This window comes from Dipodomys spectabilis, unplaced genomic scaffold (genome assembly GCF_019054845.1).
Source record: "Dipodomys spectabilis isolate Male_0828 unplaced genomic scaffold, ASM1905484v1 ptg000002l, whole genome shotgun sequence".
Taxonomy (NCBI): Eukaryota; Metazoa; Chordata; class Mammalia; order Rodentia; family Heteromyidae; genus Dipodomys; species Dipodomys spectabilis.
This window is the reverse complement of record NW_024870679.1, coordinates 10,549,485-10,564,977: the sequence shown is the minus strand read 5'-3', so window position 1 is coordinate 10,564,977 and position 15,493 is coordinate 10,549,485. Positions and strand designations below refer to the sequence as shown.

The window sequence follows — 15,493 nt, the reverse complement described above, 5'->3', positions numbered from 1 at the left end:
ATGAGACTCCTATCTCCAATTAACCACCAAAAAGCAGGAAGTGGAGCTGTGGCTCAAGTGGTAGAGCACCAGCCTTTAGCATAAAAGCTGAGACATAGTGCTCAGACCCTGAGTTCCACCCTAAGACCAGTAATTCTTTCTCTGTCTCTGTCTCTTTGTGTCACCTCTGTAACCTTTATACCTCTTATATACTTGCCTGGTGGCATATAGCTAAGATGAATGGATAAAACTGAAATGATAGTACCACCAGCTCATGGATTAATTGAGCTACATGGCAAACAGTGGAGCCTTACAGTGGAGTTCTCAATTGCTACAGTAATTGTGTTACATATTTCTATCATTCTTGCTTATCTACAACTCCATTAAATGCAGAGATGAATGCAGTTTATGTGTGGCATCAAGTCACAATCCTTGCTATGTAATAAAGATTTAGCTGGTGTTTGAGTGATTGTCAAATTGTGCTTCAAAGTTGCTTATCCAACTTGACAGAAAAAAAATCTGTCAAGAGAAGGAACTGGTCTCAAAACTTTCAATCCATTGATTTGTCAACCTTGAGGACGATCGTGTGTGTGTGTGTGTGTGTGTGTGTGTGTGTGTGTGTGTGTGTGTGTATGTGTGTGTATGTGTGTGTGTGTGTGCCGGGTCCTGGGGCTTGAACTCAGGGCCTGGATGCTCTGAGCTTTTTTATGTGTGTTCAAAGCTAGTAGCTAGGATTATAGGCTTGTGGCTCCAGCACCTGGCTATCTTCCCCATTTTACTGTAGGATTGACCTTCAATTGCAAATAGGCCAAATACTTTTTAGGGTTTGGACTCAAAGATGTATTTGTGAGCACACAATAGAGACATAGATGTATTTCTTAGAATTGTGAAAATTCCTGCCTTTCAGTCCAATTACATTTATGCGTGTGCTGGGAGAGTTAGCTATTCAAGAAAAATAGGCTGAATTTCTTTTGTGGATGGAAGAATCGTGAGTTAAAGTGAAGAATGGCACATTTTCAATATATCAGCTTCAGGAGCAATACTGTTATCTGACGAATTAGAGAGTCAACCATCTACAATCTTGTTTCTCAACAGTGGCTTTTTTTTTAATTTAAAGTATTGCTTAACCAACTATACTCTGTGTGTGTGTGTGTGCGGGGGGGGGGGGGGGGGCCTGGGGTTTGAACTCGGAGCCTGGGCTTTCTCCCTGAGATTTTGTGCTCAAGGCTAGTGCTCTACCACTTGAGCCACAGCTGCGCTTCTGGCTTTTTGGTGGAATGTTGGAGTCTCAAGGACTTCCCTGCCTGGGCTTTTCCCTATCTCTTATTGCTGGGATGAAGTAAACTGAGTGAGCTCGTTGGCATCTATTTTATGGTTAATTTTATTTTATCTTCTCTGTACTTTTTAAGGAGCTGTGCTTTAGAGATGTTTTCTGGGTTTGCTTGTACATGCCTTGGAGAAGGACCCAGACTCGTGATATTCACTTCCAGACGTGGGCTCCCTGGGCTCTATCATAGATGATAGTTGAGGGTTCCCTTAACTTCCTGATTCCCACGCAAAATCCTAGGCCCTTGATCTCCCCACAGGACATACATTTCAAAGGGCCTCATTCTACAGAGAGTCCCACAAGGTGACAGCTTCAGCCAGGGTTTATTTTAGTGTAACAGGATAAAATTGGGAGAAATAGAAAAAAAAAATTAGGAAAGGGAATCTTTCTTGTTCTCTCTGCAGGAAATGGGAGTTAAAAATCTTAAAAGCTGCCATTTGCTTGTTATGTTTTTTCTCTCCAGGTTTTAAAATCTGAGACCTAAATCTCTTTATTCCATTAACCTTATCCAAACTGCTAAACACAGCTGGAGATGATCTAATGTTTATCTTTTTGAGTAGGAAGATTTACTGACATATTCCTTTGGTTTCCTGAGTGAACGTGTCTTAAGGGAACACTGCCTCTCTTTCATGTGTTTGATTATAAAAGGTTACTTTTTATTTTTATTTATTTATTTATTTATTTTCTGCTGGTCATGGGGCTTCAGCTCAGAGCCTGGGTGCTGTCCCCGAGCTCTTTCGCTCAAGCTTAGCGCTCTACCACTTTGAGACCCAGCTCCATTTCCTGCTTTCTGGTGGTTAATTAGATGTAAGAGTTTCATGGATTTTCCTGCCTGGGCTGGCTTTGAACTGTGATCCTTAGATCTCAGTCTGCTGAATAACTAGGGTGACAGGTGACCCACTGGCACTCGGCTATATAAAAGGCTACCTTTTTTTTACTACTAATTTTTTTTTTTTTTTTGTGAAAGTACCATACAGAGGAGTTACAATTACATGAGTAAGGTAATGAGTATATTTCTTATCAACCATTGTTGCCTCCTCCTTTGTTTCCCCTTACCATCCCTCTCCTCCCATTCCCCCCCCCCCCCCCCCAGCCCCAAAGGCTACTTTTTAACCAGCCATTTGTGCATCATCAAAATAAAATGATCGGACACAATATATTTATTTACATTGGTGGCCAAGGACACAGATATCGTGAACGTAGGGACTTGCTTTTTTCCCTTCTAGACTTGGTTTTATTCTTTAGATGATTAGCACATACTCTTATTGGTGAAGTTTTAAATAGTTTAGTGTTTTAAGCTTCATCATGATTCAAGAGCAATGTGGGAATCATTACTTTGAGACTATTTTAGTTAAATAAGAAAATGGTTAATTGCGCTAAAGAGTTGTATATTGGATTCTGTCTTCAAATTGTTGTAAATAAGTAGCAACATGTGTGCACTCAACACTCATTGAATCTCTCGAGACTTAGGGCATGAGGGAAATGTTACGCTTATTACAACTAGATGAATGACGTGCAGACCTTCCCAAGGTGTCAGGTCAAGCTTCGGTTACCACCTTTGAAGCACAGAAAAAGATACACCCAGCCTTCGAAAGGGAACATTATATAGTCAAGTTTTGATTTGTCTGCCAATCATAATGCGTAATGTAAGCAAATAAAGGAGTGGTGCTAGCTTTTTCTTGATGGCAGTATTCCAGTTTGTTTAATAATGATTCCACAATTGAGTTATACAGAGTTCTTAGAGTACAGACTCTACTCAGCTCAGATTCCCACCGCTGGGCAATCATAGGAGGTTCTGTCCCAAGATGGAGACCAAGAGGCCTGGGGTCAGGCCCCAGGGAAGAAAGAAGTAAAGAGGAATACATACATTTTGTGCAGTTTTGCTCAATGCTAATACTCTACCACTTGAGCCACAGCTCCACTTCAGGGTGTTTTTTTTTAGTGGTTAATTGGAGATAAGAGTCTTATGTGGACTTTCCTGCCATTGCTGACTTTGAACCTCGATCCTCAGATCTCAGCCTCCTGAGTAGCTAGGATTACACCAGCACAGGTCTCTTAAACCATTTTTTTGAATCCCTCTCAGAGTGTAGATAGACTAGAGGCTGACCAGTGGTGATCAAAGTCAGCTCATAGATGGGTTTTATTTGGTTTCATGGTAATCCAAAACCTGCTTCAAAATAACTAGTATTTCAAAGCTAAGGAGATATCCCTTGGAAATTCAGTGGGAGGATTGTGTGCATTCTATTCTTTTTTCTTTTTTCTCCAGTCCTGGGGCTTGAACGCAGGGCCTGGGCACTGTCTCTGAGCTTCTTTTGCACAAGGCTAGCACTCTACCACTCAAGCCACAGCGCCACTTCCGGCTTTTTCTGTGTACGTGGTACTGAGAAATCTAGCCCAGGGCTTCACGCATGCTAGGCGAGCACTCTACCACATTCCCAGCACCCAGACGCCTTCTTTCGGCCTCCCTGTAGGGTGATTAAGCACTCGCCTTTATTGCTGACCCTTGTTTAGGTTGGCAGTCCCTGCAGGTCACCTTATCTGACTGGGATTTGTGGTGGACCTCCAGGGGTAAGAAATCTGAGCCCCGCCCTCCTGCCTCCTGACCCTTCGAAGTCTTAAATCAGCATGTAGCTGTCCACAAAAATGGAAAATATTTGGGAGTGTGTTCATCATGAACCTAGTGTTTATGCTATTTTTTTTTTTATTGGTTAAAGTCTGTGTACTGTGTTCACGGAAAACGCTTACTTCTTATTTCTGTCACCTCCCTGTATTCATTGTTAATTTCTGTTTTAGTTCCTTGCAGAATAGCCAGGAGACAAACTTGCTTTATAGAATAGACTAGCTTGTCTTAAGTCTGGATAGGACATTTTCTGAAATGGATCAAACACACAAGGAGTATTTTGAGAGCCAAATAACATGGTGGTGTACTATCTTGTAGGTCCAAGAAGTCTAGTATTAACATGAAAGGCAGTTTTATTTGTAAAGGTTTCTTAAATTGTATAAGAATTGTAAAGTCTTTTTCTTTTCTTTTTTTTCCCACAATCTTCTGCCAGCGAGTTGAAAATGGTGACTTCAATTGGATTGTTCCAGGAAAATTTTTAGCATTCAGTGGACCTCATCCTAAAAGCAAAATCGAAAATGGTAGGTCTGTTTTTATTTGGTTGTACAAGGTTGTACAAGGGGATTACAATTATCATGCCCATCTAAGTGTTTGGTGATAATCGGCCACCCCACCCATCATTCTCCCATTCCACCATCTAAATGTTCACTTTAGTACAGTTTCCTTAATTTCCCAGATACACCTATTTCCTTTGGTGATATTTCAAAGAATATTTATTCATAACGAAAAATCAAAAATAGTAGTAACTTGTGTATTAAATGTTTAACTTCCAGTAGATGGCGTTACAATCTTTTGTTTTAAAACAATATAAACTTGTAGGTTGATTGTATGCACACACACACACACACACATGTATACACACACACACACACACACATATCTTTCTCTCTATATACACCTGTCATCTATCTCTCTATGTATTATCTAATGTTTGCTTTATCTGAACAAGTTATTAAAGAAGTTTCTGAGTCCCAGAGACAAACTGGTCAAGCCATTGAGTAGATTGCTGAATTCCTGCCATAATTCTGATGATGATGATGATGATGATGATGATGATGATGATGATGATGATGATGATGAGGAGGAGGAGGAGGAGGAGGAGGAGGAGGAGGAGGAGGAGGAAGATGGCCCCCACACTGACAGCATCATCATTATTATCATTTATCAAGTGCTTATCCCTTGTTGCTTTTTCTAACCAAACACAGCATTAGTTCAGTATTCACATAGCTGTGAGATGTCCATACTATTATCTCTGTTTTACAGAGGAGGAAATGGAGGCTTATTAGTGGGGAACTCTCCCTAGGGCACATACTAAGAAGCAGAACTAGTTCTTCAACCCTGATATGGACTTCTAAACATTGCTACAACATTGCTGTATTTAGTTCCATTGAAACACTATGTAACAATGTCCTCAGTGACAGTAACTGAAATACTGAAATATTTCCAGCATATGTATATGTAGTAACAAGAATATATATTTAGGAAATTTAAAAAGCAAACCACCATTGTGTGTGTGTGTGTGTGTGTGTGTGTGTGTGTGTGTGTTGGTATTGGGCTATGAACAAGGCCTAAGCACTCCTGCATAAGGCTGACACTCTACCACTTGAGCCACAGTGCCACTTCTGGCTTTTTGATAGTTAACTGATGATAAAAGTGTCTCAGATTTTTCTGTCTAGTCTGGCTTTGAATCAGGATATTTAGATCTCAGCCTCCTGAGTAGCTAGGATTACAGGATTATGTGTGAGTCATGTAACCCACAAAATGTTTTGTGTTTCCTGAATGAACATGGGATTCAATTAATACTTTCTACTTTATTCATTTTTTTCATCTGTTACATTGCTTAGATAATAAGTAATGATAGCCATCAAAAATTTAATTAATTGAAAGTACATAAAATGAAAAGGAACATAATCTTTATTGTTCTATCGGGTCATAGAGGTAGAATGCCAGTTTTCTTAGGGAATCTAGTTTGGAGTCATTAGATTGGTTGAGATTTCTTCTTTCTTCTCCTCCTTCATCTTCTCTTCTTCCTTCTTTTCTTCTCCTCCTCTTTTCTCCTTTTTCTTCCTTCAAAAATCTAGTTTTAGAGGCTGGGAAGGTGGCTCAGTGGTAGAGTGCTTGCCTTACATTCATGAGGCCCTGGGTTCGATTCCTTAGTACCACATAAGCAGAAAAAGTCAGAAGTGGTCTGTGGCTCAAGTGGTAGAGCGCTTCAGCCTTGAGCTGAAGAGCTGAGGAACAGCACCCAGGCCCAGAGTTCAGGGCCCACAACTCACCAAAAAATAAATAAAAATCTAGTTTTATATATTGCTCTCCATGTGTTTAGATTTTTTAATGCGTGGGTCTCCATAAGTGTGTGCATATCATGTCCTATTACCTGCCAGGTGATACTGCTTGAATCATGTTCTTTTCACTAGATAGACAACCTTGCCCTAGAGAGTGAAGCTAGCAAACAGAGCAGCCAGAATTAGAATCTCTCAGTCTTGAGCTACTAAGTCTTCTCCTCCCTACTGCTGGACACCGATTAAGTAACCCCTGGTTGGTTGGTAGGAAGAATAGCTTGAGTGCTTGAGGAAAGTTGTTTTCTGACAGTCTTTCAAGCCCAGGGTTGATGAAGCCTGCCTTGTGTACAAAATTACCTGATTCAGTGTTGTTTCAGAAGTGGCTACGTTGATGGACAGTCATTTGGCAAAGTGGAAAGAATTTCCCTATTTGGCATTCACGTTGTTTTACCCAAGGTTTTTTTTTTTTTTTTTAAATAGAGGACAAAAGCCACAATAAGTCACTTCAAAGTTTGTTTTATAGAGCGAATGCATGCTCTCTTTTGAAAAAGAAGAAAATGTAGATGACCTAATAAAAAAGCATGTAAAAGTAAACCTATAATTCTACTGGAGTTTACTAGTTTTACTAGTTGGAGACAGGGTGTTGGTGCCTTTTCTCTCTTTGCTTCTCTCTTCATTTTACTCAGACACATCTTAACTCTCTCAGTAGCATATGTCTGTGTACACATATATTTATACTATTTTTTAAACAAACGTGGGTTCGCAGCATAATGACTGTCTCTTCGCGCTTCCCACTTAACATAGACCGCCTTTTGTGGAAGCAAATATAGATAGATGTAGTTTTTCTCATTGTGTAGTAGTCTCCTGTATCACTGGGGCATAATTTTGGTAATTTATTTTTGAATGAATTGTAAGTTGTTTATAGCTTTTCAGCTTTTAAAAACTAATCTGCCTGGCAAAAGTTGTATAGCTTTTTGGCACCTTTTTCCCCCCTCTAACTTCTTAGAAAGAAATGACTGGACAGGTTATGTATGCTGTGTGAGTGTGTGTGTGTGTGTGTGCCAGGGATTGAGTATAGTGATTCTTAACTGTAAAAATCTTTAAAAATCTTTTTGGTCCATCTAATTAATTTTTTTTTGGTGTTAGAGTTTATTATTGTATACTATAACCCAGTTATTTTACATTCAGCTTTTAAAAATGAAATTACAAAAAAATGAAATTACAATTTGAGTTCTAGTTTGAAAACAAAGCTCTCTTAAAATGCTTGACTTTTATACTTAAGTCTGGTGCTCTACTACTTGAGCCACACATTCACTTCTGGCTTTTTACTTATCAGTTGGAGATTAGAGTCTTTTGATTTATCTGCCTGGGCTGGTTTTGAACCGTGGTCTTCAGATTTCAGCCTCCTGAGTAGCTAGGATTACTGTGTGAACCACTGGTACCAGGCTGGTACATTCCCTTTTAAACAACATCAAAAACAAAAGCAAAAACAAAACAAACATCTTTGAGAAACTCTATGTTTCCTGAGAAAGCAGGAAGTGATCTTTAGGGGTGTGTTAGTAGAAAAGTTGAGGTTTAAAAGGAATTAATCAAATAGCTATCGCTAGGATAAATCTAAAGAAAGCCTTAAAATTCCTAGCACAATTTACTTTTAAGAGTCTTAAGGGTACGTTGGTGCCAATAGAGGTTAGCTAGAGGTTCATTGTGCCTTGATTCTCCTGGCTTTATTTAACACCTTTGCACTGATCAGGGAAAGATAACCCTAGAATGGAGTAGCTCTTTTAGGTTTCAGATGAAAAAAAAGTGTTGTTTTTTTTTGGCACTGGTTTTGGGGCTTGAATTCAGGTTCTTTCCCTCACCTTTTGTGCACTTGAGCCACAGTTCCACTTCTGGCCTGTGTGTGTGTGTGTGTGTGTGTGTGTGTGTGTGTGTTTGGTAGTGGTGGTTTATTGCAGGTAAGACTCTCATAGAATTTCCTGCCCAGGCTGGCTTCCCATCTTGACCCTTAGATTCCAGCCTCCTGAGTAGGTAGGAGTGAGCCAGTAGTACTTAGTTTAAGAAAATACTTTAAGAGGCAATCTTATTCTCACTTCTACACACACACACACACACACACACACACACACACACACACGGGGAGGGATGTAGCTTGACACAGAAACTCCATTTTGTTTCAGCAGCATTCTGCTCATTGGGTAGGAGATGGCCGGTACACCCAGGCAGGTGGAAGCCTGGCTCTGTCTGGCAATGGGGTGAACCTTGGGGAGCTCCCCATTACCGTGGGATTCACATCACAGCCATTTAGCTAGGGGAGAGATGTCTTATGAAGCAGGGTCTGGACAGCGGCAGGCACAGAGTAGGCTAGCAGACAGTATGATTACGACTTTTATCATTAAGGCACCTAGTCGACATATTTTGTTGTTTTCAGACATTGCTCTGCTCTTTATGCTTTTAATAATGGCCTACCTGGTGGACTTCTATTTAACTTTGCTTTTTTTGTTTGTTTGTTTTAATTTCCTATTTTTAAAAAGAAGGGACTGGACAGCTATGTATAGAAGATACTTTTTTTTTTTTTTTTTTTTAAACCTGGTAATTGAGAATTTCTATGTGTGGTCTGCTCACCTCCTGGGCTGGGCCTGTCCCTGGCTAAGGCCATAGCACCATCTAGTGGCCAGATGGAGTAAGGGCCGGAAGTGTGACCCGTCACTTTTGGTGATCTGAGGGTTCCCCAGGGAGGTGAATATTGCTAAAGCTCCTGTATAGAGAGGCATCCAATACACCGATGATACCCCCAAACAGTTGGTGAGAGGTCACAGGTTATTTTCATTATATGTTGGTTTCAGTGAATTTGAAACAATCTTAAGGATGTCAAAACATCCTGCTTATTAACTCAAGGAAGTACAGTTCTTAATATTTCAAATTGTATCCTCCTAGCAGAAAGCCTAATACACAGAATCAAGGCAAGTTTTACTTGAAATCGGCTGTGGCACAGGTGTTGGGAGTCTCATTTTGAGTTTCAGAGGCTGGCTGTACCTCTTACGAGCTATGTGTGCCAGGGACAGTTGGCGTTCCTGGCAGTGGACTTGAGAACCGGTCTGTGAGTGAATTCTCATGACTATCTTAGTGAAGTTCATGCTTGGGACATAGTCAGTGACTAGTAAACTTTGCATGTGATAATGATAGTTCTTATTATCCTGGTGTCCTGTTGCCCTATTTTCAAAAGTATGTCCAATGTCCTTTTCTCAAAAGATAGCCATTGTTTCTTTTAATAAAAGATAGCCGTTGTTTCTTTTAATAGTCTGCTTAGCTGTGTTAGCTAAATTCTCTGCTTACTCCTGGTGGAAATTGATCTTAAAACAAACAAACAAAAAAAAGAGCACAGCTGGGTGATGGTGCATCAAGCCTATAATACTAGCTACCCAGGAGGCAGAGATCTAGAAGATCCTGATTAGAAGCCAGTCCAGTTAGAAAAGTCCGTGTGAGATTCCAACTCCAAAATGACCAGCAGAAAACAGGGCAGGAGGCATCGGTGGTGGAGCATCAGTTTTGAGGAGTCAGAGCTGAACAAACATGAGGCTCTGAGTTCAGACTTGAGTGAAAATGAGAAGTTCTTCCAGCTGTGGCGGTAGGAAGGTGAGGGGTGAGTTGACATCCGACTATGGAGTGAGCAAATGGAGGTACGGAGGTGTCAGGCACCCAAAGGCAGAGGCTCCCATCAGCCTAGCACACCCGAGGAAGGCTTCCCATGTAGTTAAAGTCCTTTCCCTTCCCATTCCTCGCCTCATGCAGAAGCTCTTACTTCATTGTGGAAAGCAATTGGAGCAAAGAAACCAAGCAGAAAAACAGACTGTTGTTTGTTTGTTAACAGAAGAGCCTATGTTTTCGTGTGTGCATAAGTTGCTGTTTCTACACAGGAGGTGTTAAGTATATTCTGTGTTACCTGCTTGCCCCAAAGTGGCATGGCTGATGGAAATCGCAGTTCTGGGCTGGGCTTTGCTAGGCCTGCCTTCTAATTCTGCCTCACATCTTTTGTGTAACTTTGGCCACACGTTGCAAGCGGTAGGAATCAACGGTGGCAAATGCAACTATACAGGCATTGATTGAAATATGTTAACTAGACCATAGACTCTAAAAGAAGGCTCTAGAATGAGGCTTAGTTCATTATCTAGATCCTGAGCTGGTAGTGCTCATAGGCGATCTAGAATGTTCCTGATTTTCCTGCCTGGAAAGTGTATTTGCAAGATCCAGGTAGGAAGAGACCAAAACAGGTATTTTGAGTAGAGGATGTTTAATAGAAGGAGTTTGTTACAGAAAGAGAGAAAAGAGAGGAGAGAAGAGAACAAAAGACAACAAGGAAGAATCCAGAACATTATGGAGGAAACAGCAGGTGCCCACATCTCTGGTTTGCCGGTAGGCCTTTCCATTTGGAAGCCAACAGGAAAAACAGGGGGTCATCTCTAGACCCCCTAGACCACAAAGCGATGGCACCCAGGGTCAGTTTGGAGGTGAGAGAAAATGAGAGCAGTACAAGCCAAAGCCAAGACAGAAGGACACGTAGCCACGGGTGCAGTGGAGCCTCTGCTTCTCTGTGCTGGCCTCTGGCTGCCACCCCAGGAGTCCGCCGTGGTGAATCAATCCCTGATGAGGTCGGTCTGCTCACCAGGATGGCCATCCATTAGTAGACTCTGGATGGTTTACCGATGGGATAATTCTATAGCTGAGCAATGAGACCCCCTAACCCTTGGGGCTGCTAGGCCAGGTTTGCAGTGGTCAAACTCCCTGCTGATCACTTTGACAGGCCAAGAGTAGATCTGCAGCCCAGCTGCTTCTGCAGCTCTGAGGCCATTTGCACATTCAGTGTCTCCTTTCCCCTCTGTAAACGAAAATATCCACTGGGCGCTGGTGGCTCACACCTGTAATCCTAGCTATTCAGGAGGCTGAGATCTGAGGATCGCCATTCAAAGTCAGCCCGGGCAGGAAAGTCCGTGAGACTTTTATCTCCATTTAAGCAGGAGAAAACTGGAAGTGGCGCTGTGGCTCAAGTGGTAGAGTGCTAACCTTGAGCTGAAGAGCTGAGGGACAGCGCCCAGGCCCAGAGTTCAAGCCGCATGACTGACAAAAAAGAAAAAAAATATATATCCACCCGAATGTTATGCTTTCAGCTTCTTTTCCTCAATTAATAATTATGTTATTTTTGTGTGTCCTGGGGCTTGATCTCAGTGCCTGGAACTGTCCCAGAGCCTCTATGTGCTCAAGGCTAGTTCTCTACCACTTGAGCCACAGTGCCACTTCCAGTTTTTGAGTGGTTAATTGGAGAGAAGAGACTCAGGGGACTTTTCTGCCCCAGCTGGCTTCGAACCATGATCTTCAGATCTCAGCCTCCTGAGTAGCTAGGATTACAGGTGTGTGCCCCGCACATTTATCTTTTTGTTGTTGTTGTTGGTTAAAATCTACTGTCAGCTGGGGGCTGGTAGCTCATGTCTGTAATCCTAGCTACTCAAGAGGCTGAGACCTGAGGATCATGATTCAAAGCCAGCTTGAGCAAGAATGTCTGTGAGACTCTTACTTCCAGTTAATCACTACAAAGCCAGAAGTAGAACTGTGGCTTAAATGGTAGAGTACTAGCCTTGAGTGAAAAAGCTAAGAGACAGTACCCAGGCCCTGAGTTCAAGCCCCGCATACACACACAGATCTACTCTCAGTAACTCTATTATTCTTTCCATTGTTATTAAGAGTCATGAACCAGTTTTGCTGGGGATTATATGATGGATGGACGCTATGTCTCTGGCATAAACGCTCTGACTGTAGTTGAAGTGTATTTGCTCAATAAAGCATAATGCATGAGGGGAAATAAATCTCCAAAGACTCTTTCCAAATTGGCTTGTGATGTGGACACAGTACAGCTTATGGGATGTCTTTTATTTCTGTGGCGAGGGCTGGAGGATGGATGTTCTAGGATTGAAATCCTCGAGGTTGAGGGTTGGAACGTTAATACTTAACATTTTGCCTTCACCTCATCTGATGGTTGCTATTGATGCAGATTGCATACATAGCACGCTTTTCTTCCAGGGTCCCTTGTGCTCTGCCCTGGTGATGGTTGAGGGTTTTGTGTGTCAGAGCACTGCAAGTTGAGAGGCACACCTGTGGCTTATGGCTCCTCTTCTCCTTTTATTTTATTGCTTTAAAGGTTATCCTCTTCACGCCCCCGAAGCCTACTTCCCTTATTTCAAAAAGCATAACGTGACGGCCATCGTGAGACTCAACAAGAAGATCTACGAGGCGAAGCGCTTCACCGACGCGGGCTTCGAGCACTACGACCTCTTCTTCATCGATGGCAGCACGCCCAGCGACAACATCGTGCGGAGATTCCTGAACATCTGCGAGAATACCACCGGGGCCATCGCTGTCCACTGCAAAGGTGAGCGCCATGGCCTGTGTGTGTGTGTGTGGGGTCACTGCCTGCGATGGAACTCCCCTTCCTCCCCCTCTTCCCCCTCCTCCCCAAATCACAGAGAACTTCAGCAGAGCCAGTTGGGACCTCAGGAAACCATAAGGAGTCTATATCACCACACTTGCTTGCTGGTTGGTGCTCTACCACTTGAGCCACATTCCAGCCCAGGTTTTTTTTTTTTATTATTTAGGTGATGGAGTCTTATATAAACTTTGCTACCCAAGTTGGCTTTGATCCTCTGGATTTCAGCCTTATGATTACAGATAGGAACCACTAGTGCTTGCCTCCCACCTGCTCATTTTTCTTTTCCTCTATGGAACAGAATATCTTCTGGCCACTGTCTTACTTGCTACTAATGGGAGCCTACTTCTGGATGAACTCAACGACTTGTCGGGGTGGATATTTGGGGGGGATGAAGTTGTTCAGAACATAGTAATTACAGGCTTGTCAGATTTAGCAAGTAAAAATGTAGGATTCCCAGTGAAATTTGAGTGTTACACAAAGAATGAGTACTTTTTCTTTTGTTGGCTATTGGGCTTGAACTCAGGGCCTGGGCACTGAGCCTGAGTTTTTTTTTTTTTTTCTCTCAAGGTTAGCTCTTCCACTTGGAGCCACAGCTTCACTTCCGGTTTTTAGGTGGTTAATTGGAGATGAGAGTCTTACGGACTTTTGTGCCCAGGCTGACTTTGAACCGTGATCCTCAGATCTCAGCCTCTTGAGTAGCTAGGATTAGAGGTGTGAGCCGTCAGTGCTTGGCTAGTGAATACTTTTATGTGGTCTGGGACCTCCATTCTATATTTCATCTGAAAACCCAGTGTCAGCTACCCAGAGAGCTAGTGGCATTTGTCCTCGCCCATGAGACTTGAAGGAGGCTCACAATCCACTTTAGATTTGCTGGCCTGGTAGAAGATAATTTTACTGGATGTTTGACTTTGGTGATGTGATGTTGGCCAGCTTGGGATGCAGCCTCCACGTTCTCACACACAGCCACTAGGTGGTGCTGTTCTTTTGGTTTTGTGTCTGGGTGGGAGGGGGTGGGGAGAAATGTTGCCTTTTATGCTAATTGGCTAGTAGGTGTTGGGGATGGAACTGTTCTTTTCCTGTGCCTAAAGCTGCTGTAACTGCCTTATTCAGATGCCTGTGGCTTTGGTACTGACAGAAATTAAAATACCGTGTTGTAGGCCCTCGTTTCTATGTTTAAGACTTGAGTAGGTGGAGGTACTTGGTGGAGCATGTGAGCAGCAATAAGAGGGAAGATGTGATTTCCCAGAGGCTGAGAGAGAGAGAGAGAGAGGGAGAGAGAGAGAGGGAGAGAGAGAGAGGGAGAGAGAGAGGGGCAGGATTGAGTCCTCCTCGGGACACCTTCCAGACAGCAGGTCCACTGTTCCCACCCGTCCTCTCTGGATACAAGGCTGGCGTGGCATTGGGAAGGTGGTCTCACTCACTCAAGTTACAGGGGTGATGGAGAATTGGCTTGTTCCCGGTGTGTTTCATTTCCCCCCTATGTTTCCCTCTCCATCTCATTTTGGTGGAAGAAAAGCTAAGAAAAGCACCTGTGTTTATTTTATGTATTTCAAATATCTGTAGAAAGAACTTAAGAGCTAATGGGAATATAGCAGCCACCAAGGTTTTGTGGAAAATACTCATGTTTCCTTTTTCAAAGTTCAGTTTCATGTTATTTAAAAAAAAAATCGTTTAGTTGCTGGTGGCTCACGCCTGTCAGCCTAGCTACTCAGGAGGCTGAGATCTGAGGATTGCAGTTTGAAGCCAGCCTGGGAAAGAAAGTCTGTGAGACTCTTATCTCCAATTAACCACTCAAAAACCAGAAGTGGAGCTGTGGCTCAGAGTGGTAGAGTGCTAGTTTTTAGCAAAAAGATCTCAGGGACAGTGCCTACGCCCTGAGTTCAAGCCCCAGGAGTGACCAAAAAAAATCCCCCAAATAAAAGTGTTTGTCCTATGATAATTAATTGGTTCTGTTAGCATGTCAGTTTTGTGACATCAGTCCATATAATTTATCTGTAGATTAATAATCCATATGTTGGGTCGACAGATTCAAGGATGAAGAAGTTCAAAGCTTTCACTAAACTTCAGTTATCTGTTCTCTCTCTCTCTCTCTCTCTCTCTCTCTCTCTCTCTCTCTCTCTCTCTCTCTCTCTGTGTATGCTGTTACTGGGGTTTGAACTCAGGGCTTTGGGCTGTCACTTAGCTTTTTCGATTAAGGCTGGTCTTCTACCTCTTGAGTCACACTTCTACTCCTGTTTCTTTTTCTGGTTAATTGGATATAAGAGTTTCATGGATTGTTCAGCCGGAGCTGGCTTTGGATCTCAGTTCTTAGAATCTCAGTCTCCTGAGTAGCTAGGATTATAGGCAGCACCAGCCTCACTATATCTTTCTTGATTGTCTATGAAACATTGGGAAAATAAAATCCTGGAGTTAAACACTTTTGTTACCAGTGTTCTCTGTATGTTCTTGACTTATGACTATTTACTTTTTAAGAACTGTATATATTTGTTTCATATTACATTTCACTCTGTCAGCTCTGGGGTGAGTTCTTATACAGGAAGGCCACATGTATATGTGGTGGCATCTTTTTGAGACTGTTATTTGTTTTATCCACTTGCATATACATGGAGGATTCTTTTTGTAAGGCTCACACCTTTGATTTAATTACAGCTGTATTGTTTTTAATTACATACTTATCTACCATAAGCCTGTTAATTATTTTGACATCTGCCCTAATTAAGTCAGCTTAATTTTCTGGGAATTCAAGTAGCGCTCAGCATTTTAATTGAACTAGGAGGAGGAAGAAGAAAAACAGAGACAAGCTAGAAACT

General features: G+C 42.2%; 1 protein-coding gene across 2 annotated transcripts in view; it reads left to right on the top strand.

Annotated features, from left to right (window-relative positions):
* Positions 1–15,493, top strand: part of Cdc14a (cell division cycle 14A) — a 150,131-nt gene that overhangs the window by 80,626 nt on the left and 54,012 nt on the right. For both annotated transcript variants that reach the window (XM_042681590.1, XM_042681580.1), the window contains exons 8-9: positions 4,360–4,447; positions 12,396–12,626. In XM_042681590.1, the coding sequence (XP_042537524.1) occupies positions 4,360–4,447; positions 12,396–12,626 (319 nt within the window). The remainder of the gene's footprint in view (positions 1–4,359; positions 4,448–12,395; positions 12,627–15,493) is intronic.